This window comes from Hyla sarda, chromosome 6 (assembly GCF_029499605.1).
Source record: "Hyla sarda isolate aHylSar1 chromosome 6, aHylSar1.hap1, whole genome shotgun sequence".
NCBI lineage: Eukaryota > Metazoa > Chordata > Amphibia > Anura > Hylidae > Hyla > Hyla sarda.
This window is the reverse complement of record NC_079194.1, coordinates 296,226,909-296,252,447: the sequence shown is the minus strand read 5'-3', so window position 1 is coordinate 296,252,447 and position 25,539 is coordinate 296,226,909. Positions and strand designations below refer to the sequence as shown.

The window sequence follows — 25,539 nt, the reverse complement described above, 5'->3', positions numbered from 1 at the left end:
ATCGCAGATGTGATCGCTGGATGTAGAATTGTATATTTGGAGTAAAAAATGCTAAACATTCAGATGCCATCATCAGGTCTCCAAAAAAATAATAAATAATAATGAGCACACGTGTCTTCCTGAGACCCCCCACGTTCCGTCACTCAGGGTGACTTCCTCAGGGGTGTCGGAGTGTACATTTCCCATGTGTTATATAGCTGGGTAAATAACACAGTGTGCCCGTTAACAAAAACTTTTTATAATGCAGATAATAGCATTATATGTATATTTGTAATAAACATTGGTGAAAAAATAAAAATAAAAATAAAAAAGAGTATATTAGTGTCCCTAAAGCTATTGCTATTGTATATATTATAAGGACAAGCGGGGCTCTGCACACAGAGGACAAGCGGGGCTCTGCACACAGAGGACAAGCGGGGCTCTGCACACAGAGGACAAGCGGGGCTCTGCACACAGAGGACAAGCGGGGCTCTGCACACAGAGGACAAGCGGGGCTCTGCACACAGAGGACAAGCGGGGCTCTGCACACAGAGGACAAGCGGGGCCTCTTTCCTAGGAATGTATCCACCTTTTCCAGCCCACCGGAGCACCTGAAAGCTGAACTAATTTATGCAGGAAAAGTCATCAACTGCCGAGCAGAGAAATTCGGGACGAATCGAATTTACTGTAAGTTCGCTCATCTCTAGTACCTGTCATTAACTTGTTAAATTCTATAATCCTCCCAGGTCACTGCCCCCCATCATGATAAACCACCCCCTGCCTTTATTTTTATTATTTGTTCGCTTTCTACCTTGATATCGCTCTGTATTTTCTGCTCAGTCAGATTCACAGACTGGGAAGGGGCGTTCCCGAGCAGGCGTGACATCATCTGAAATCATACAGGGGAGAACTTCCTCCCCCACTCTGCTACACACAGCCCAGAGCAGTTCATTGTGAGATGAGCTATGATTGGCTAAGGCTGCGCACACACACCTCAGCACTCCAGATTGCATTTCCTGATATCTGGACTTCTGCCAGGGCAGCAGGAGTCCAAAGTCAGGGAGAAACGAGCTCTGGACAAGTAGGGAGACACCTAGTGGCAGCTTTTTTAAACACAAATAAAACATAGAAAACTTCATTTTATTTTTTTATACAAAGTACATTAGAAAGATGTTTATTTACCATGATGAGAGCAATAACAAAAGTAGTTTTAATGACATAATAACAGTGCCCATTTAAAGGGGTATTCCACGGGAAATCATTTTATTTTTAAATCAACTGGTGCCGGAAAGTTTAACAGATTTGTAAATTACTTCTATTAAAAAATATTAATCCTTCCAGTACTCATCAGCTGCTGTATGATCCACAGGAAGTTCTTTTCTTTTAAAATGTCTTTTCTACCTGACCAGTGCTCTCTGCTGACACCTCTGTCCATGTTAGGAACTGTCCAGAGCAGGGGAGGTTTGCTATGGGGATTTGCTCCTACTCTGCACAGTTCCTAAAACGGACAGAGGTGTCAGCAAAGAGCACTGTGGTCAGGCAGAAAGGAAAGTCAAAAAGAAAATAACTTCCTGTGGATCACACAGCAGCTGATAAGTACTGGAAGGATTAAGATTTTATAACAGAAGTAATTTATAAATCGGTTTAAACTTCCTGCCACCAGTTGACTTAAATTTTTTTTTCCAGTGGAGTACCCCTTTAATTCTACTTCCCAGGCTAGAAGTATTGATAGAGAAGAGTAAGAGACCAAGCCTTGAGGGACACCAACAGTAAGACGAGTACTTGGGACTCAATGTTTGGTTTGGGAAATCAGCATAGCTTGGATGGAGCCTAACATGAACGGGTTTGCCCATCGTAGATGTTTAAGCCATATACAAGACAGGTGTGGTTGTCATGACCCCTTGGTTCTTAGCCATGGAAACCCTGTAGTAAAGAAACCTGCAGCACTATACAGTGACCACTATAGGAACCTAATGTTGACCACCGGACAAAGCCGCAATGTGCTGATGTTTCCGAGCAAAAGAAAATACTCCCCACAATAGATTCGGTAACAATTAGGGCCCACGTAGTAGACATCTCGGTACAATGGTATCTGCTGCCCTCGGGGGTGGTGTTGCTGACCCCAGCCGCCGTCTTCACGCTGCGATTGTCTGCAGAAAGAAGACGATCAGCCGCCTGAATCTCACACTCACTAAATGAGACTATCGACCGTCCCGCTGTTCGGCTGCGAGAAGAGATCTGATGAATAGCGCCCATTGACCCGCCGACACCCGGCTGAGAATTCACACGAATGATCAATAACACTGCAAGTCAGCAAACGGCTGTAATGGCTTCAAGAGGATCCGTCCTGGGAGACGTCTTCCTAGGATACGGAAATAGGAGCAGGGTTTGGGGGCAGTGTAATGTAAGATGTGGTTGTGGGATCATTTGCCAAAAAATCCATATCACTTATGGGGATTTTACATCAAGAGAGGAGTCTTCTGGTCATCAGCCCGAATGAGGACACAATAGGACAATTACGAAGAGCGACTCTCTAAGGCCGAGCACACACTAACAGGCGGTGGCTGTCACATGCATGCTTGGTTCAGTTAAAGGTTAACTCCGTCTTTAGACAACTTATCCCCTATCTTCTGGATTAGATGTCTGATCGCGGGGGTCCCACCGCTGGGAACCCCCACAATCTCGGCTGCGGCACCCCAGACATTCGGTGGGCCGGATGACTGGTGTTGCGGGCGGAGGCTCATGACATGGCAACACCCCCTCAATGCAAGTCTACGGGAGGGGGCGTGACGTCCGTCACGCCCCCTCCCATAGACTTGCATTGACGGGGCATAGCCATGACGTTAAGAGCAGGGCACGGCTGTGAAGTCACGAGTCTCCGACGCTCTATACGAATGCAGGGTGCAGTGGGACCCCCAGCAATCAGACATCTTATCCCTTATCCTTTGGACAGAGAATAAGATGTCAAGGGCGGAGTACCCCTTTAAGCGTGTTTGCGTTTTCAATGGGGAGAGGATGCAGTTATGAAAGCAGCTCATCTCCTCCCAGTCCACCCCCAGCCCCCCTCATAAAGTTGTACATACACATTAGATACGTTTTGGTCAAACCTACTGATTTTGGCCATCTCGCGAGATGGACAAAACTTATCTAATGTGTATGTACAACTTTATAAGGGGGGAGGGCTTGTTCTTAAGAAAAATTTAGGTCAATATGATCGGACCCCCATTGATCAGATACTTTCTAGAAAGGAAATGTTTTACCCCTATAAGAATCAAACAACAGACCACCCCAAAAAAGTGCTCCGGTGACTGTGCTGGTACTGCAGATGGTGATCCAATAATCCACGAGGTCCCAGGTAAGGACCGTCCTCCAGGAGTCTGAGAGGAGAAGCCATAACAAGGAGTGTAATTCCCTCAGTCGGACTCTCTTCCACTGAACGGCCGCCATGATGTGCCCTTTCGTGGTATTCCAGTATAAGAAAATTGTATTTATATAAAAGTATTACCCCAAGATATATAACTTACTAATATATTGTTATCACAAACTCTACTGACTTGAGCATGTTTTTGTGCGATTCACCCCTAAAAGGAAGTTGTGTAGTCCACTCATTGTCAGCGTGGTGTTGTCTCAGCAGCTTCCCGGCTCCTCTCTCTCTTCTAACAGGAAGTTGTGTAGTCCTGGTCAGTGTGGTGTTGTCTCAGTAGCTCTGCGGTTCCTTCCTCTCTAAGATGACTCATCATCCTCTGCTGTCTCAGTAGGTGTGGCTAGGTCTTGTCCGTGAGCTCAAGCCCCGCCCAGAGTGATGTCATCATCTCTGTCCAGACCTTACATCATCATATCCCTATCACACACACACACACACACATATATATATATATATATATATATATATATATCACTGCTTAACCAGTGATTATCTGACATGTGATGAGACAAACGCACATTAAAGGGGTACTCCGCTGCCCCAGCGTCATGACCACGCCCCCTCAATGCAAGTCTATGGGAAGGGGTGTGACAGTCGCCACGCCAGCTCCCATAGACTTTCATTGAAGGGTCGTGGTATGACGTCATGAGGGGCGTGCCAGTGACATCACGACTCCGCCACCAGCACCAGTCATTCGAAATGGACGCCGGGTGCTGCACAGAGATCGTGTGGGTCCCAGCTGTGGGAACCCCCTTATCAGACATCTTATCCTCTATCCTTTAGATAGGGGAGAAGATATCTTGGGGCAAATTTTTGGTGGTTTCAGAACTGGAACAGGTAAGCAACGCTATATCCTTCTGCAGCACTTTTTTATTTTACTAACCTGATGTCGGAGTACCCCTTTAAGCTCAGGAATCTGAAGTCAACCCACATATTACATTAGTCTTCACTATGAAGACTAAAAATCAAATTAAAATAACTATATTTTTCAGAGAACTATTTCGTGCTGCGGAGGAGGTGGAAGATCCCATTTCTCTTAAGGGCTCCTTTACATATGTAAAAATGTAAATCTGAATGAACGAATGTGCGCATAAGCTGTATTCATGTTCTGCTACAAATAGATATGATTTTAACTATTTATCTAGTGCAAGACAGAACCATAAGTTGTCCTATGACAAACGCAAAACATTTACTGACTATACTACTGATGTTCAAGTGATGGCTCATTGCCCCTGAAGACGCCACCTGTGGAGTGAAGAAACATGTGGGGGGGGGGGGGCGAACATTGTAATGTGTTTTAAAAAGGTAAGTTTTAGGTTAGTGTGAGGTACAAGTGGGTAATTCTTCTGCCTTACAACAGTACCAGTGTTTTTCAGGGTATTGTGAGTACCAAAAATAAGGGGTTTGGGGTACCAATTCCCGTTTGGAGTAAAAATCTTAAATGCTAGATCCTTCCCCTCTATAAAGTCACCGGTCGATGAAGAGTTGGGAGATCTCCATATCGATCAGTCTCACCGGCATGTTCAGCCTTTACCCACCATTAGAGATGAACGAACTTACAGTAAATTCGATTCGTCACAAACTTCTCGGCTCAGCAGTTGATGATTTATCCTGCGTAAATTAGTTCAGCCTTCAGGTGCTCCGGTGGGCTGGAAAAGGTGGATAAAGTCCTAGGAAAGAGTCTCCTAGGACTGTATCCACCTTTTCCAGTCCATCGGAGCACCTGAAAGCTGAACTAATTTATGCAGGAAAAGTCATCAACTGCCGAGCCGAGAAGTTCGTGACGAATCGAATTTACTGTAAGTTCGCTCATCTCTACCCACCATGTTTCACCATTAGCAGAAGAAACATCCAGAAGCTGCAGTATAACCATCTACATGTGTGAGACCAGCTCGGATTATTAAACAGATACGTCCAGTCTATTCACACAATTATATTTTCCCGATAACTTTCACACAATGTACCATACCGAACAATAATACAAAGGAGCAGAAGAACGCGGACGCCGCTCGAAAAAGAATGAAAATAGATGTCACTTTGTGGAGGTGTCAGAATTAACACCGCGCATTTTTATCTGATCATGAAGATTATTGTAACTCGTTGCTGCCCAAGTTTAAACCATCAAACACTTTTCTTTATAGAATGTAAATTCAGCAAACAGTATAGATACCCTTGGTTTCTACATTGTACTTATATTACTTATCCTGTACTGATCCTGAGTTATATCCTGTATAATACTCCAGATCTGTACTCACTATTCTGCTGGTGAGGTCACTGTGTACATACATTACATTACTTATCCTGTACTGATCCTGAGTTATATCCTGTATTATACTCCAGAGCTGTACTCACTATTCTGCTGGTGAGGTCACTGTGTACATACATTACATTACTTATCCTGTACTGATCCTGAGTTATATCCTGTATTATACTCCAGATCTGTACTCACTATTCTGCTGGTGAGATCACTGTGTACAGACATTACATTACTTATCCTGTACTGATCCTCAGTTATATCCTGTATTATACTCCAGAGCTGTACTCACTATTCTGCTGGTGAGATCACTGTGTACAGACATTACATTACTTATCCTGTACTGATCCTCAGTTATATCCTGTATTATACTCCAGAGCTGTACTCACTATTCTGCTGGTGAGGTCACTGTGTACATACATTACATTACTTATCCTGTATTATACTCCAGAGCTGTACTCACTATTCTGCTGGTGAGATCACTGTGTACATACATTACATTACTTATCCTGTACTGATCCTGACTTATATCCTGTATTATACTCCAGAGCTGTACTCACTATTCTGCTGGTGAGGTCACTGTGTACATTCATTATATTACTTATCCTGTACTGATCCTGAGTTATATCCTGTATTATACTCCAGAGCTGTACTCACTATTCTGCTGGTGAGATCACTGTGTACATACATTACATTACTTATCCTGTACTGATCCTGAGTTATATCCTGTATTATACTCCAGAACTGTACTCACTATTCTGCTGGTGAGGTCACTGTATACATACATTATATTACTTATCCTGTACTGATCCTGAGTTATATCCTGTATTATACTCCAGAGCTGTACTCACTATTCTGCTGGTGAGGTCACTGTGTACATACATTACATTACTTATCCTGTACTGATCCTGAGTTATATCCTGTATAATAAAACAAGCGATCAGCCAATAAGCCGGTGTTACCCACATATAACATTTATCACTATGAAGACTAAAAATAACGTTTATTTTACTGAGAACTATTTGGAGATGCGGAGGAGAAGAAGGAACATAACATTTCTCTTAAGGGCTCGTTTACATATGTATAAATGTAAATCTGAATGGGAGACAAATGTGCGCACAAGCTGTATTCATGTTATACAGAGGAATAGATATGATTTTAACTACTTATTTACTGCAAGACAGAACGAAAAAATTTAAATAATAAATTACTGCCTACATTACTAATGTTCAGTTAATAGGATGTCGCCCCTGAGGACGCCATTTGTAGAGTGGCAAAACATGTTGAGGGGTGAATTTAGAACCAGAACATGGTGTGAACTCAGCCTAAGCAGAGACTACACCATTACAACAAACTCCGGACATGTCATAGTAACCCTTACAGGGTCCGGGTGATGGGAACCCCCAGAAGGATGAGGCATAAGCATATGGCCTTACTTAGCTTCTCGGCCTTTTGGCTAAGATCAAGTGCAGTATCTGCTCTTATCAGTGGTTTGGTCTTTGCCATTGATGTAGGATGGATGCTGCATGGAGGGGGCAGGTGTGCCGTGGGAATTCCGGAGCTGGTGCCACAACACCAGCTCAACGGCTGTCCTGATGTAACCGGTTTCCTCCGGGTCTTGCTATGAGGTTGGGAGGTGTAGAGCAGAGGTACTTTTGTGCCTCGGGGAGTGGTGACCCTGAGGTGCCGAAACTCACTGGGTGTTAAAGCTCACTGAGTGAAAGCACTGCACCATACTCTTCAACTTTGGCACTCACCCTTGGTATCCCGGCATTCTGGCTAGGATCAGGGAAATCTTTATAGATCCGGCTGGATGACCGGGCAGTATATCTCCACTCATTTACTTATTTATTATTTTTGTATGTCACTGTGCCACTTTGGGTGCTTTGTTTGTACACACCTGTCGGTCTAGGGGAGGTGTGTGTGGCCTTTTGGTTCCTCACCTCCCTGCACCCCCTGGGCATCTTGGCTTTGGTCGAGATGCCATCAGTATACGGCTCCTCGGCTGATACTTTGGCTAAGGCCTAGGTTGAAGCCAGGAGCATTTGCGGCCCCTTAGTAGCTTTGGCGAAAAGGGGCATCGAACCTGGATCCTTGCAGGTGCCTTTTGGCCCGGAGGTGAAGGGTTAGGTTTGTATCTGTTCTTATCAGTTTCATGCCGGTGGCAGATGACGCCGATTTGGAGCTGGTAGGGATGGGTGCTGCATGGTAGGGGGCACGTGTACCGGGGCTGGTTCTGAGGAATCAGCTCGACGGCTGCCCTGATGTGACCTGTTTCCTCCGGGTCTCGCCATGAGCCTGAGAGGGTCTAGAGCAAAGGTACTTTAGTGGTGACCCCGAGGTGCCGAAATTCACTTATTTATTTCTTTTTGTCTCACTGTGTCACTTTTTACGTGTTGTATGCCCACAGGATTGTCAGGATGCGGTAGCCCTTCTGGGTGTCCCTCCTGGCGGTCTAGGGGAGGTGTGTGTGGCCATTAGGTTCCGCACCTCCCTGCAAACACCCTCGGGTACTCCTGCTTTGGCAGGGTACCTACCGTTATCGGCTCTGCGGGCAGATACCTTGGCTAACGCCAAGGGGGATGCCGGGAGCATTTGTGGTCCCTTAGTAGCTTCTGCGAAAAGGGACATCGAACCTGGAACCTCGCAGGTACCTTTTGGTCCGGAGGCGAAGGGTAAGGTTTGTTGGGGGCCTCTCTCCTATCGGAGAAGGGCTTGCGATAGACCGCATCCTCTGTGTAACACGTTTGCACTTTTTCTTGCACTTTGGGTGATTTGAGAGCACGTTACTCGGCCAAAAAAAAAAAAAAAAAGCGTATGGCCTTATGTATCACTTCTCGGCCTTTTGGCTAAGGTCAAGTGTAGTATCTGCACTCATCCACTTTTTGGCCTTTGGCTGTCCGGGCATGCTGGAAGTTGTAGTTTTGAAACAGCTGGAGGCACCCTGGTTGGGAACAGTGACCTATGAGCAAAACCAGTGAGTGTAGAGGCACCCATACACCTCAGACAAGTATGGGGGCCTTCTAACAGGCAGGGGGGCATGCTGAGCTTAACCTTTTGATCTCTCTTTTCTCAAGCGATAAACAGCGGCCAGAAGAATCTGAAGCTTTTCCCTCTGATCCCTATGGAGAACACACGTACGCCCGGCCAAGTTGAGTGTGCAATTGTAAGTTGGAATTGGCGTATGGGCACTTTCAGGCAAGCAAAGACTGGTCCACTGTAACACGCGATACCTCCTCAACCACTGTAATACTGATCAGGAGGTATCGCGGCTTCGCCATCCGGGCAGAGACACATTTTAGGTTTTTTCTTTTCGCCGAATAAAGAATCCTGGATTGCATTTCACAATATGAAATCATCCGAAGTGACGGGCCCATTTAATGCGGCGGGGCGGATGAATTATTTAATAGGGCGCATGCATTTTTAAAGGGTTTTGTATGGGAGACGGATCGCGGGATCTGCGGCACAATATGAATTAATGTCGCTATGGAGGCCGAGGGAACCGAATAAGATCTGCAGCTTTCATTACAGGACATGAATTATATAATAAGCAGGAACGGCGCACAGACGGGAGGACGGCGGTGTAAGCCCTGAGCGCTGTATATGGTAAATTATTGTAAGAAAAATCTGACATTGTACTGGCCAATAGGGGGCACACAAACCCATCTTATAATTATACCCCTAACATGTTCTTTCTTCTACCTGAAACCAATATCCAGAACAAGGGGGGGCACCATCCAGGACTCTTCTATCAGGGTGGCGAGACGGTGGGGAAGGGGGGGGGGGGGGGAGAGAGACAGAGGGGGGTGGGGGAGAGAGAGAGAGAGACACAGAGGGGGTGGGGGAGAGAGAGACACAGAGGGGGTGGGGGAGAGAGAGACGGAGGGGGGTGGGGGAGAGAGAGACAGAGGGGGGTGGGGGAGAGAGAGACAGAGGGGGGTGGGGGAGAGAGAGACAGAGGGGGGTGGGGGAGAGAGAGACAGAGGGGGGTGGGGGAGAGAGAGACAGAGGGGGGTGGGGGAGAGAGAGACAGAGGGGGGTGGGGGAGAGAGAGACAGAGGGGAGGGAAGAGATAGAGGGGGGGGGGGAAGAGAGAGGGGAGGGAAGAGAGAGGGGAGGGAAGAGACATGGGGGGGGAAGAGACAGAGGGGGGGGGAAGAGACATAGGGGGGGGAAGAGACATAGGGGGGGGGAAGAGACATAGGGGGGGGGAAGAGACATAGGGGGGGGGAAGAGACATAGGGGGGGGGGAGAGACATAGGGGGGGGGAAGAGACATAGGGGGGGGGGGGAGAGACATAGGGGGGGGGGGAAGAGACATAGGGGGGGGGAAGAGACATAGGGGGGAGGAAGAGACATAGGGGGGAGGAAGAGACATAGGGGGGAGGAAGAGACATAGGGGGGAGGAAGAGACATAGGGGGGAGGAAGAGACATAGGGGGGGGGGAAGAGACATAGGGGGGAAAGAGAAAGAAGGGGGGGAGAGAAAGAAGGGGGGGGGGAGAGAAAGAAGGGGGGGGGGGGGAGAGAGAGACAGAGACTGCTCCCTGTATTGGCCGCAGACCCATTACAATGTGCCCCGATACCACAGTCACTGCCTGTGCAATGTATAGAGGCTCCCACTGATATGATGCTAATGTCGGGCAGCGAGCGCCTTTGATGGTGGAAAGTGGTATTACAGGTAAAACTCCCAAACCATTAGATGCTGATACTATTCATATACAATCAACGCACTAAATGTTATTAAATTCATTTATATATATATATATATATATATATATATATATATATATATATTTATTTTTATTTTAAATGGTGGCTATGAAATAAATCAATGCTCCTAAGATTAGGTATGGACAGATTGTTTCTTTCCTGGATTCCATTTACAGCTCCGTTTACACCCTGGGCGACTCACTCACCGCGGTAAAGGCTTTACCCTAAATATTTCATCAAGTGTCAAACAACAGGACGTCAGGATCAGTGCCTCCCAGCCCAGGGGATATGGGATGTCAGGATTCCCAGTGCCAATGCCGGGCAAGGACACAGAGGTCACATGACTCGACCACAGAACGGATTCCTCATACTACATCCCACTACGTTCAGTCGGCGTGTTTACTAACAGCGAGGGAAAGTTCTCCTGAATAATTTATGGCGCCTCTCTGCTGCATAAGAAAATATCTGGTTTTCATCCATTAAAAAAAAAAAATATATATATATATATTTTTTTTTTTAAATAAGTCTCCATTACTACTGCAATATACACAATAGGTGACTTGGGACAGGGTCACAGGCAACCAAGGCTCATCTGTGTCTGAAAGGCAGTGTTTCCCAAACCAGGGTGCCTCCAGCTGTTGCAAAACTACAACTTCCAGCATGCCTGGACAGCTGAAGGCTGTCCGTGCATGCTGGGAGTTGTAGTTTTTCAACAGCTGGAGGCACCCAGATTGGGAAACACTGCTTTAGATTCTGCGGTTTGACTTTTTACTAAGCCTGGCTAGAAGCCCAATAAGGTTCTAAAGCTATGGGACTGCTGTAAAAAGCCATTGGCTGTCCAGGCATGCTAGGAGTAGAAGTTTTACAACAGCTGAAGGCACCCTGGGTGGGAAACAATGGGTTACACTAAGCAATGAACTGCTGCTGATGACAAGCTAATTTAAGCTGAAATTATATTCAGGAGGCAGCACTGTGTGCATACAGTAGTAAGAACACAAGGGACAGTTGCTGGGAGTTGTTGTCTGGGCTTTGTGGGAGTTGTAGTTTTGCAACAGCTGTAGAAACCCCTGGGTGGGAAACAGGATATGTACCAAACCCATTGAGACAAGATAGTTATATGGACCTCTATCAGCTCCGGGCTTATTATTTTGGCATCGGGCATAAGTGGCTGCCTGACATAATTTACTGCTTTATTTACGAACATAAATAAATATGTAAATCACCTATTTACCAACAATCATGCCAGGCCCCATAGACAGAGGATCCTATTCAAATCTGCTTTCTCCAGCCTAATGTCTTCCCTGCCTGTATTTCCCATGAATACATCTCAGGCTTTGTCCCGTCTCTTTGTTCGCACTCGGCACTTGCAGAAAGCGCGTCTAGAATAACATTTCTATTGTGGCGTGCTGTGCTTAGAGCGTGAATACTACTACCCGGCTGGATTACGCGGCTTGTGCTATCTGCATAGTCACACATTTAAGCCCTGTCACTGCTGTAAAGAGTCTTTTAGGCTCAGTGTTATGGCCGTATCCCTCATCCCTGGGTTACGTGTAGCGTCCTCTTATCCCGAATCCGCATAATGCACCAATCTGCGCGATAAAGAACCATACAAATCCCATTCCGCAAACACCAGACAGTGCCAGCACTAAACTATCGACGCCATGCTTAAAGCGGTACTCCGCTGTAAACATCTTTTCCCCTATCCAAAGGATATAGTATAAGAGGTCTGATCACGGGGGTCCCTAGCGGCGGGACCCCTGTGATCAGACATCTTATACGCTATCCTTTCCAGTGGCAGCGGCTGTAACACGGAAGCTTGCAACTTCCACGTTCGTGACATCACGCCACACCCCCTCCATTCATGTCTATGGGAGGGGGGGCGTGACGGCTAGTACAAAGCCGTCACACCTCCACCCATAGACATGAATGGAGGGGGAGTGGCCGGCGGCATCGCCAATCATCGGCCACGGAGCGGAGTTCGCTCTGTGCACCAACTGACTGGGGTGCCGCAGTGGAGATCGTGGCAGGACCCCCACGATCTAACATCTTGTCCCCTATCGTTTGGATAGGGGATAAGATGTTTGCAGCGGAATACCCCTTTACTGCACTGGTCTCCAAACTGTGAACCTCCGGATGTTGCATACTACAACTACCAGCATGCCTGAACACTGCTTCACTGCCTTCAAGGCTTTGGGAACATAGCAAATATATGGTTCTGCTCAGGGCTTGATAAATCACACTGGGTTACACTAAGCATTCAACCAATGCTAATGAAAAGCTAATGGAAGCAGGAGCTTATATTCAGGAGGCAGCACTGTGTACATACATAATTACAAACACAAGGAACAGCTGCTCAGAGATGTACTCCAGGTATGCTGGAAGTTGTAGTTTTGCAACAGCTGGAGGCATAGCTAGTTGGGAAACACTGGGTGACACTAAGCATTGAACTGCTGTTGATGGCAAGCTAATGGCAGGCAGAAGCTTATATTCAAGAGGCAGCACTGTGTACATACAGTAGTAAGAACACAGGGACAGTTGCTGTGAGTTGTAGCCTGGGCATGCTGGTAAAGTTTTTCATGAGCTGGAGAGCCACAGGTTGAAGATCACTTACAGTGATGCAGGTAAACCCCAGTGTGTTACCATGCAGCACTGAAGAAAAAGTATAATAATGAGCTACATCGTGGTTTGTCTATTGCCGTGTTTACCAACCAGTGTGCATGCTGGGAGTTGTAGTTTTGCAACAGCTAGAGGAACAATGGATAGGAAAAACCACTCTTGGGGGGGGTGAATCTTACCATAATTTTAGCTAGGATTCCATCGTCGCTAGACTCCATAGTAACCACCGCCTTATCGGTCTCCACTTCGCAAAGGGCATCTCCCACGTTCACAATCTCACCTGCCGGAGAATGAATATAATAAGGTTAATGTATTAATTTAAAGGAAGTACGTCCCAACCAGGGGTGCCTCCAGCTGTTGCTAAACAACAATTCTCAGCATGCTCGGACAGCCAACGGCTGTCCGGGCATGCTGGGAGTTGTAGTTTTGCAACAGCTGGAGGCACCCCTGGTTGGAAAACATTTACCTATACTACATACTACTACTATATAGTCCAATATGCTGGGAGTTGTAGTTTTGCAACAGCTGGAGGCACCCCTGGTTGGGTAACACTGTCCTTATAATTAGACAGGAACATCTGTTTTAGAGAGAAAAAAAAATGGCGGCAAACACGGTACCTACACAGGTTGCCGCCAAGCTTTTGCATGGTAATTGATTGGGGGGTTTCCACTGGCTATTGTTCTGAAAATACGACTCCTCCATCATCCTGTATTTATCAGTCAAATTACATTGGGTTTTAAAAAAAAACATAATTAGGGGGGGGGGGAATGAGAAAAAAAAAAAATTGATATATATCAATACAAGAGCATCCTGATTGTTTTATGTTACAGTGCCCCCTGCTGGTTGTTGACAAATCCATTTGCAATGAATGGGAACTACACCATTCCGTAAGACCATTCTAGTGAGCGCCCAATAATCCGGACACATCTGCCTCTCTCTCCTCACCTTCCTTCTTCAGCCATTTCACTATGTTTCCTTCCTCCATGGTGGGAGACAGCGCTGGCATAAAGATCTGAACAGATGGTGCCCCTGAAAGACAGATGGAAGTCATCAGAAACATCACGGTGAATGAGGAGAAGTCATACAAGGATATAGTGAGATACAGGCACATCTAGATATACGATATAGATATACGATATACCAAGTTTAAAGGGGTACTCCTCTGCTCAGCGTTTGGAATAAACACTGGAGCCGGGAGCTTGTGACATAATAGCCCCGCCCCCTCATGACATCATGCCCTGCCCCCTCAATGCAAGTCCAGGGCTATGATGTCACAAGCGGGCGCCAGCTCCAGTGTTCGGAACAGTTTGTTCCAAAAAGCTGAGCAGAGGAGTACCCCTTTAAACTTGGCCACATGTTACTTCTATGTCAACTAAAGAACTAAAGTGGAAAACCCCACTACAGGCTGATCCAACTTTATGTAATGTCCTTAATACAAGTCCCAATGAGGCTCAGTAGTGTGTGTGGCCTCCACGTGCCCGTATGACCTCCCTACAATGCCTGGGCATGCTCCTGATGAGGTGGCGGATGGTCTCCTGAGGGATGTCCTCCCAGACCTGGACTAAAGCATCTGCCAACTCCTGGAGAGTCTGTGGTGGATGGAGCGAGACGTCCCAGATGTGCTCAATCGGATTCAGGGGAACGGGCGACCAGTCCATAGCATCAATGCCTTCCTCTTGTAGGAACTGCTGACACACTCCAGCCACATGAGGTCTAGCATTGTCTTGCATTAGGAGTAACCCAGGACCAACCGCACCAGCATATGGTCTCACAAGGGGTCTGAGGATCTCCGTACTTAATGGCAGTCAGGCTACCTTTGACAAGCACATGGGAGGGCTGTGCGGCCCCCCAAAGAAATGCCACCCCACACCATTACTGACCCACCGCCAAACCGGTCATGCTGTAGAATGTTGCAGGCAGCAGAACATTCTCCACGGCGTCGCCAGACTCTGTCACGTCTGTCACATGTCCTCAGTGTGAACCTGCTTTCATCTGTGAAGAGCACAGGGCGCCAGTGGTGAATTTTCCAATCTTGGTGTTCTCTGGCAAATGCCAAACGTCCTGCACGGTGTTGGACTGTAAGCACAACCCCCACCTGTGGATGTCGGGCCCTCATACCACCCTCATGGAGTCTGTTTCTGACCGTTTGAGTGGACACATGCACATTTGTGGCCTGCTGGAGGTCATTTTGCAGGGATCTGGCAGTGCTCTTCCTGCTCCTCCTTGCACAAAGGTGGAGGTAGTGGTCCTGCTGCTGGGTTGTTGCTCTCCTACGGCCTTCTCCACGTCTCCTGATGTACTGGCCTGTCTCCTGGTAGCGCCTCCATGCTCTGGACACTACGCTGACAGACACAGCAAACCTTCTTGCCACAGCTCGCATTGATGTGCCATCCTGGATGAGCTGCACTACCTGAGCCACTTGTGTGGGTTGTAGACTCCGTCTCACGCTACCACTAGAGTGAAAGCACCACCAGCACTCAAAAGTGACCAAAACATCAGCCAGGAAGCATAGGAACTGAGAGGTGGTCTGTGGCCACCTGCAGAACCACTCCTTTATTGGGGGTGTCTTGCTAATTGCCTATAATTTCCACCTGTTGTCTGTTCCATGTGAAATTGATTGTCAGTGTTCTTCCTGAGTGGACAGTGGGATCTCACAGAAGTGTCAGTGACTTGGAGTTACATTGTGTTGTTTAAGTGTTCCCTTTATTTTCTTGAGCAGTGTGTTTATATCCCCTATCCAGGAATGGAGGGGGGGTGGCGCAGCGTCCATTTTCGGAGCTGTCCAGAGTAGGAGCCATTCCCCCGTAGCAAACCTCTCCTGCTCTGGACAGTTCCTGACACGGACAGAGGAAAGGAAATTAAAAAAAAAATAAAAATAAAATAAAAAAACTTCCTCTAGAGCATACAGCTGCTGATAAGTACTGGAAGGATTAAGATTTTTAAATAGAAGTAATTTACAAATGTATTTAACTTTCCGGCACCAGTTGATTTAAAATAAATAAAACATTTTTTTCCAGTGGAGTACCCCTTTAACTGCGTTGTGGATTCCTTGATAGTCCAAAGACCTAGTTGTCACACCTGCGGCTTTGCAAAACTACAATTCCCAGCAGCCCCCCCGATGCTGCACGACCCGCTGTCGGACCCAGATAACGGGATTGTTTCTTTCCGAGAGGGAGCGTGTAATTGTAGGACGCTTGCTAGCGTGGCGGCATCGCCCTGCCCCCCTATTGTTAAGCAGCCATGTGAACCGCACCGGCCCTCGGCAAAGCGAGCAAAGTGTTATACCGGCTCAGGGAACGACAACTATGTAATGGGATTACAGGGATTATATGTAACCAGTCTTAGCAGGTCAAAAGCACAGGATCTCCTGGGATCGGCATGGGGAAGGAGAGTGTGCGCCGTATGACCTCTCACATCGTGTCGCTGACCTCTAACAGTACGGGGCACGTATTCCCCGTGTTCCTCACCCCTGATGTTTAACCAACCCTCTAAAATCAAGGAATCAATGATCGGCGACCCCTCACTGGACAGGTCTTATGTGATCTTTGCCCTGAAGTTTATTTTTTAACAGCATACAAAATGACGGTCCGAGACATTACATCACTAGTCAGGTGTTCAAAAGGAGCATGTCTGTGCTTCAATGGGTGGAGCGACCGCTGGGTAGGAGGGAGATCATTCTGCAGGGAAGTTTAGTTTTGCAACAGCTGGAGGCACCCTGGTCAGAAAACACTGGTCTATTGCATTACTGGACAGGTCTCTTATGTGATCTTTGACCCCAAAGTTTATTTTTTAACAGCATACAAAATGACGGTCATCTCAGGTTTGTGGTCCGAGACATTGCATCACTAGTCAGGTGTTGAAAAGGAGCATGTCTGTGCTTCAATGGGTGGAGCGACCGCTGGGTAGGAGGGAGATTATTCTACAGGGAATTTTAGTTTTGCAAAAGGCTGGAGGCACCCTGGTCAGAAAACACTGGTCTATTGCATTGAAGGCAGCTCAGTTGTGTTTCAATGAGTGGGGTTGGCTGATGTGTGGGAGGGAGAAAAGTGACCTCACACTTACAAACAAGGAATCATGGGACTTAGCCAGTTCACAAAAAGATAGCCTCAGCACTATGGTAATCTCACAAAACAGCCATTTAGCCCCAAGACAAGCACAGATCCTTCCTAAGCATGTCCATTACTGTCTGGCAGGTAAGTACTACAATCACTTTATGGTAGATAACCCCCTTTAAAGGGGTAATCCGCCCCTAGACATCGTATCCCCTATCCATTGGATAGGGGACAAGATGTGATAGTGGGGGGCCCACCGCTGGGGACCCCCACAATCTCCTCTGCTGCACTCGACGTTCGTTTGGGACTTGTAGTTGGAGAGAACGAACTCTAACAGGAAACAGCCAGTTCACAAAAAGCTAGCCACAGTGTTATGGTAATCACGCAACATAGCCATTTATCCCCAAGACAAGCGCAGATCCTTCCTAAGCATGTCCATTACTTTCTGGCAGGTAAGTACTACAATCACCTTATGGTGGAGAACCCCTTTAAAGAATTTTGTTTCAAGAACACAGAATTATGCCGAAATTCCAGCGGAGTATGACTTTCTGACGCATAAATTCCGCTATGATCACGTGGCAGCAGAATATCAACAATGGGCGGCTGCTTCCCCGCCATTTACGCGTGGAATCTTTCCGTTGGATTCCGTAGTGTGAAAGAAAATTTCGTAGTAAAGGGGTTCTCCGGTGGAAAACTTTTTTTTTTTCTTCTCCCCTTTAAATCAACTGGTGCCAGAAAGTTAAACAGATTTGTAAATAACTTCTATTAAAAAATATTTACGCTTCCAGTACTTATTAGCAGCTGTATGCTAAAGGGGAAATTATTTTATTTTTCAATTTCTTTTTTGTCTTTTCCACAGTGCTCTCTGCTGACACATCTGTCCGTGTCAGGAACTGTCCAGATAGGTTTGCTATGGGGATTTTCTCCTGCTCTTGACAGTTCCTGATACGGGCATCAGGTGTCAGCAGAGAGCACTGTGGACAAGACAAAAAAGAAATTCAAAAAGAAAAGAATTTCCTCTGTAGCATACAGCTGCTAAAAAGTACTGGAAGGATTAGGATTTTTTAATAGAAGTCATTTACAAATCTGTTTAACTTTCTGGCACCAGTTGATGAAAAAATAAATAAAGACATTTCCACCAGAGTACCCCTTTAAATGTGTGAGGGGGGAAAAGGGGATCTAAAAAGGAAACTATACACTCCTTTTTGCAGCGCCGCGCCTTTAAGACAAGAAGTGTCCGTTGTCGATGAGCAGCGGTAAGTTCAGCCGCCCGCTGCTGGCAGGTCCGAGCGCATGAATGACTGAACACGTCAGCTGGATAGAGAAGAAGCCGCTGATGGTCTCGTACTCTGTCAGGCCGAGTTTCTCTGCCTGTGAATGAAGAGAGAGAAAGAACAGCGGCGCCTTATAAATAGAAAAACCCCGTAGACTCCATCTGAATGGACTATTTATGGCTTTAGAGGAATAGGAGAAATCTCGACTGAAAATAGCAATAAAGATAAACAAATAAATAAAAAGTAAAAAAAAAAATATATATATATATATATATATATATATATATATATATATATATATATATATATATATAATGCAAAAATACAGCAGCACACCCAGTAGTAAAGTGCAGAAAATGGGATACGTGCCAGAATACGTGGTTGTGCTGCCTGCTTTCTACATATATATATATTTATTAATAAAAGATAAAATTACAAAAAAAATTTTTTTTAATAAATAAAAAATAATAAAATAAATAGATAAAAAGTAAATAAATAAAAAATAGTGATCGCCGGGAAAAGCACGCTTCATGTGCACAGATGAGAGCTGCGGCTAGCTGACAGTGCGCCCAGATCCCCCCCCACCGCTCCCCTGCGCTGGCACCTACTGAGGGCTGACCTCATTAAATCACATCCCCTGCAGGCACAAGGTAAGACCAAGCAGGGAGCTCATACACTGGTCACACTCTGACATCTAGTGGTCATAAAGCGGTATTACAGGAAAGTCAAGAAATCCAGGAGAACTATATGGGCAAAGATTTAAAAAATAATAATAAATGAATAAAAAAAGCACCACACTTGTCCATTGTGTAGAATTAACGCTCTGCCCAGCTCACTTTAACCCCTCAAGGACGCAGTGATTTTTCACTTTTGCGTTTTCATTTCAGGACGTCACGAGCTCCCGGCGCCAGCGTTCAGAACAGTTGGTTCCAAACGCATAGCAGCGGAGTGCCCCTTTAAGTTCTGAGCAGCTGCTCCTTGTGTAGTGTGTCATAATCAGCAGCAGCTGGTGCGGCAGAATGCTTAGATCAGGGCTGCTTTTGTGAAGTAACCCCTTCTTTGCTGTGCTGCTTTCCCTTATGATCACATAACACCTAGCAAACCCAGGGCATCAATAATCCATTCTCTACCCCCATCCATCATCTATAATGCTGTATTGTTTATCACCCTCCAGTACAATACTAGCCATTTCAATCCAGGGAATTTTCTTCAGCATTATGTCATGGCACAGCAGAGAGGTGCTGTCCTGTGTGCGCCCAGACAAGTAAGGGAAAGGAAGTTCCTGTGTGGGATGTGATGTAAGAGCTACTAAGTTTCTTCCCGGGACTCTCCTTGACCTAAAACGCAATAACTAACCATAAATCTGCATTAAAACAGTACAGGATAAAAACCCTTCCTATGCCAAACTGGTAATATCCAACCTCAGGGGTGGAGTCTTAGGTCCCGGGAGACTGCACAGCTTCAGATCCCTCCATACTGGATCACAGAAATGGTAATTACCTGATGCTGCGAGGTAAACAACCAGCTGGGCTGCCAAACTCCACTCAAATAGTGCGCCATTTAAAGGAAAACTGTCACCTGTTCACCCGCACTATAACCCGATACACCAGGACCAATGCAGGGTCTCGGATTGCTATACCTACCTGCAGTCCTAAGCCTTGATCCTCCCAAAGTCCCCCCTTTCAGCGCTGACTTGCGCTTTGAGGTGGGCCCGCCAGCTGGATTTAAATATTCATAAGCACCGGTCACGTGAGCGCTCGTGCCTACTGAGGCGGCCTCAAAGCGCAAGTTATCGCTGGAAGAGGGGGACCTTTGGAGGATCGGGGCTCCGGACCTGCAGGTAGGTATAGCAGTCTGACACCCCACTTCGGTCTCCTGTTCACCCGCACTATAACCAGGTGTATCGGGATATAGTGTGGGTGAACCGGGGGCCGTTTTCCTTTAAAGGGGTACTCCGATGGAAAACTAACTTTCTGGCTCCAGTTGATATAAAAAAAAATAAACAGATTTGTAAATTACTTCTATGAAAAAGTCTTAATCCTTCCAGTTCTTATCAGCTGCTGTATGCTACAGAGGAAGTGCTTTTCTTTTTGAATTTCTTTTCTGTCTGACCACAGTGCTCTCTGCTGACACCTCTGTCCATGTCAGGAGCAGGAGAGGTTTTCTATGGGAATTTGCTCCTATCCCGGACAGTTCCTGACATGGACAGAGGTGTCAGCAGAGAGCACTGTGGTCAGGTAGAAAGGAAATGCAAAAAGAAAAGAATTTCCTCTGTAGTATTCAGCAGCTAATAAGTACTGGAAGGATTAAGATTTATTAATAGAAGTAATTTATAAATCTGTTTGACTTTCTGGCACCAGTTGATTTAAAAAAAAAAATATATATAGTTTTTCACCAGAGTACCCCACCTCCTCCTGGTTAAAGGTCTCCTTCTGACTTCATCCATGAGCCAGGGGGACCTGGGAACACGGAATCCCTCCCCGGGTTACACCTCTCTCCCGGCTATGCCTAAAAAGGGCCAGAAACGGGAAGATCTGAGAGAGCAACAAGGAGCAATATGAGGCAAGAAGGGACCAGAACATGACCGACAAGAGGCGAAGAGACAGAAGACCAGACTACTGCTCCCTGAGGAGACCTACAATACCCAGGGTACCCGTGAGTCCCTCATTATCATACAGGGTGCCCAGTTTCCACTCCTTCTATGGAAATCCAGAGCATCCACTGCCACCAGCTCCAGAGATAGAAAACAGAAGTGGGGACAGAAGGGCTGCCTGACCATTACGCCTATCTGGCGTCCTTTCCCGAAGAGGAAGACGCTCTCCGAGGAGGAAACATATTACAATTACAAGCTATGGATTCTAGCGGGGGAGATGTTGATCCAGAATAGGGCTGCCACCTGGCTGGTATTTTGGCCACCCTGGCAGTAATTTTATATAAAACATTTATCCAACCAATCCTCCAGCTCCTGGAATGTTGGTACACTATACCAGTGTTTCCCCAACCTCTGTGCCTCCAGCTGTTGCAAAACTACAACTCCCAGCATGCCCGGACAGCCAACGGCTGTCCGGGAATGCTGGGTGTTGTAGTTTTGCAACAGCTGGAGGCACCCCCGGTTGGGAAACTCTGACCTATACTAGATACTACTATATAGTCCAACATGCTGGGAGTTCTAGTTTTCGCTTGGGGTAGCTGCTGTGCCACAGGTTCTATCATGCTGGGAGTTGCAGTTAGCAACAGCTGGAGGCACCCCTGGTTGGGAAACACTGACCTATACTATATACTACTATATAGTCCAACATGCTGGGAGTTGTAGTTAGTAACAGCTGGAGGCACCCCTGGTTGGGAAACACTGACCTATATTATATACTACTATATAGTCCAACATGCTGGGAGTTGTAGTTAGCAACAGCTGGAGGCACCCCTGGTTGGGAAACACTGACCTATACTATATACTACTATATAGTCCAACATGCTGGGAGTTGTAGTTAGTAACAGCTGGAGGCACCCCTGCTTGGGAAACATTGACCTATACTAGATACTACTATAGAGTCCAACATGCTGGGAGTTGTAGTTTTCGTTTGGGGCTGTTGCTGAGCCACAGGCTGTATTGGGACATGCTGGGAGTTCTAGTTAGTAACTAACTGCAACTCCCGAATTTAATTAAATAAAAAAGCGATCAAAAAGTCCCATCAAAACAGAAATGATAATGTTAAAAACTACAGATCGGAGCACAAAAAATGAGCCTCATACAGGCCCCGTATAAGGAGAAATAAAAAGTAATAGTGTTCAGAATAGGACAAAATTCCTGTCCAAAATATGGGGGATCCCAAACTGAAAAAAACCTTTATATTCCAACCTAATAAAATATGAGTTTTCTGGTCGCTTGAAGGCAAATTATACAGGGAAGTATTCTGTCCTGAAAAACAACGCAGTGAATATCAGAGATGTGAGACGAATTGTTGGTTTTTTCCTGACACACGAAAGTGACATTTACTTTTTGTGACCGGCGGGAAAATATTTCAGCAGCTACAATCCAGGAAATGTCAGCGAGGAAAGAGCGACACGTGTAAATGATAAGAAGAGTCCCGCTGCCCACACAGGACACGCACCCAGGGATAGGAAGATGGCCGATACCACAGCCAAAAACCAGTCACTATAGCGGAAACAAAGACGGTGTCGGCAGATAAGAACCATTCGGCCCATCTAGTCTGCCCAATAATCTGAATCTATCAATAGTCCCTGGCCCTATCTTATATGGAGGATAGCCTTATACTTATCCCCATCTTATATGAAGGATAGCCTTATGCTAATCCCTATCTTATATGGAGGATAGCCTTATACTTATCCCTATCTTATATGGAGGATAGCCTTATGCTAATCCCTATCTTATATGGAGGATAGCCTTATGCTAATCCCTATCTTATATGGAGGATAGCCTTATACTTATCCCTATCTTATATGGAGGATAGCCTTATGCTTATCACTATCTTATATGGAGGATAGCCTTATGCTTATCCCTATCTTATATGGAGGATAGCCTTATGCTAATCCCTATCTTATATGGAGGATAGCCTTATACTTATCCCTATCTTATATGAAGGATAGCCTTATGCTTATCACTATCTTATATGAAGGATAGCCTTATGCTTATCCCTATGTTATATGGAGGATAGCCTTATGCTTATCCCTATCTTATATGGAGGATAGCCTTATGCTAATCCCTATCTTATATGGAGGATAGCCTTATACTTATCCCTATCTTATATGAAGGATAGCCTTATGCTTATCACTATCTTATATGAAGGATAGCCTTATGCTTATCCCTATGTTATATGGAGGATAGCCTTATGCTTATCCCTATCTTATATGGAGGATAGCCTTATACTTATCCCTATCTTATATGGAGGATAGCCTTATGCTTATCCCTATCTTATATGGAGGATAGCCTTATGCTTATCCCTATCTTATATGAAGGATAGCCTTATGCTTATCCCTATCTTATATGAAGGATAGCCTTATGCTTATCCCTATCTTATATGGAGGATAGCCTTATGCTTATCTCTATCTTATAGGGAGGATAGCCTTATGCTTATCTCTATCTTATAGGGAGGATAGCCTTATGCTTATCCCTATCTTATATGGAGGATAGCCTTATGCTTATCTCTATCTTATAGGGAGGATAGCCTTATGCTTATCTCTATCTTATAGGGAGGATAGCCTTATGCTTATCCCTATCTTATATGGAGGATAGCCTTATGCTTATCCCTATCTTATATGGAGGATAGCCTTATGCTTATCCCTATCTTATATGAAGGATAGCCTTATGCCTATCCCTATCTTATATGAAGGATAGCCTTATGCCTATCCCTATCTTATATGAAGGATAGCCTTATACCTATCCCTATCTTATATGAAGGAAAGCTTTATACCTATCCCTATCTTATATGAAGGATAGTCTTATACCTATCACTATCATATATGAAGGATAGCCTTATGCTTATCCCATACATGCTTAAACTCCTTCACAGTATTTGCAGCGACCACTTCTGCAGGAAGGCTATTCCATGCATCCACTACTCTATCAGTAAAGTACTTCCTTATATTACTGCAGAAACCTTTGCCCCTCTATATATAACACTATGTCCCCTTGTGATAGTTTTTCTTCTTTTATATGTCTTCTCCTCCTTTACCGTGTTGATTCCCTTTACGTGTTTAAAAGTCTCTATCATATCCCGTCTGTCTCTTTTTTCTTCTATACATATTAAAGGGGTATTTCAGGCAAAAACTTTTTTTTATATATCAACTGGCTCCGGAAAGTTAAACAGATTTGTAAATTACTTCTATTAAAAAATCTTAATCCTTCCAATAGTTATTAGCTTCTGAAGTTGAGTTGCTGTTTTCTGTCTAACTGCTTTCTGATGACTCACGTCTCGGGAGCTGTGCATGATGGGAGAATATCCCCATAGGAACTGCACAGCTCCCGAGACGTGACATCATCATTGAGCAGTTAGACAGAAAACTTCAGAAGCTAATAACTATTGGAAGGATTAAGATTTTTTAATAGAAGTAATTTACAAATCTGTTTAACTTTCTGGAGCCAGTTGATATATAAAAAAAAGTTTTTGCCTGAAATACCCCTTTAAGGTCCTTTAAAGGGGTACTAAGATGCCTTATCGCAGGGGTCCCGCCGCTGGGGACCCCCGTGATCTTGCACGCAGCACCCTGTTAGAATCAGTCCTCCGAGCATGTTCGCTCCGGGTCTGATTACTGGCGATCACGGGGACGGAGCGTTGTGACGTCACGCTCCGCCCCCTCAATGCAAGCCTACGGGAGGGGGCATGACAGCTGTCACGCCCCCCTCCCATAGGCTTGCATTGAGGGGGCGGAGCGTGACATCACACGGGGGCGGAGTCGTGACGTCACAACGCTCCATCCCCGTGATCACCAGTAATCAGACCCGGAGCGAACACAGATTCTAACAGGGTGCTGCGTGCAAGATCACGGGGGTCCCCAGCGGCAGGACCCCCGCGATGAGGCATCTTATCCCCTATCCTTTGGATAGGGGATAAGATGTCTTAGTGCTGGAGTACCCCTTTAACCTTTCCTGGTAAATTTTATCCTGCAATCCATATACTAGTTTAGTATCTTCTCTGAACTCTCTCTAGAGTATCTATATCCTTCTGGAGATACGGCCTCCAGTACTGTGCTCAATATTCCAAGTGAGGTCTCACCAGTGTTCTGTACAGCGGCATGAGCACTTCTCTCTCTCTACTGCTTATACCTCTCCCTATACATCCATGAGCACTTCTCTCTCTCTCTACTGCTGATACCTCTCCCTATACATCCATGAGCACTTCTCTCTCTCTCTCTACTGCTTATACATCTCCCTATACATCCATGAGCACTTCTCTCTCTCTACTGCTTATACCTCTCCCTATACATCCATGAGCACTTCTCTCTCTCTACTGCTTATACCTCTCCCTATACATCCATGAGCACTTCTCTCTCTCTCTCTACTGCTTATACCTCTCCCTATACATCCATGAGCACTTCTCTCTCTCTACTGCTTATACCTCTCCCTATACATCCATGAGCACTTCTCTCTCTCTACTGCTTATACCTCTCCCTATACATCCATGAGCACTTCTCTCTCTCTCTCTCTCTACTGCTTATACCTCTCCCTATACATCCATGAGCACTTCTCTCTCTCTACTGCTTATACCTCTCCC

The 25,539-nt window shown here is 45.8% G+C and overlaps 1 protein-coding gene and 1 pseudogene across 1 annotated transcript in view; one reads left to right on the top strand and one right to left on the bottom strand.

Annotated features, from left to right (window-relative positions):
* PDHX (pyruvate dehydrogenase complex component X) overlaps positions 1 to 25,539 on the bottom strand; it is a gene marked incomplete in the record, with an annotated part of 91,583 nt that overhangs the window by 61,927 nt on the left and 4,117 nt on the right. The window contains 2 exon segments of the mRNA XM_056527861.1: positions 13,164 to 13,264; positions 13,930 to 14,013. Of these exon segments, the coding sequence (XP_056383836.1) occupies positions 13,164 to 13,264; positions 13,930 to 14,013 (185 nt within the window).
* Positions 7,094 to 7,246, top strand: LOC130277959 (U2 spliceosomal RNA; annotated as a pseudogene).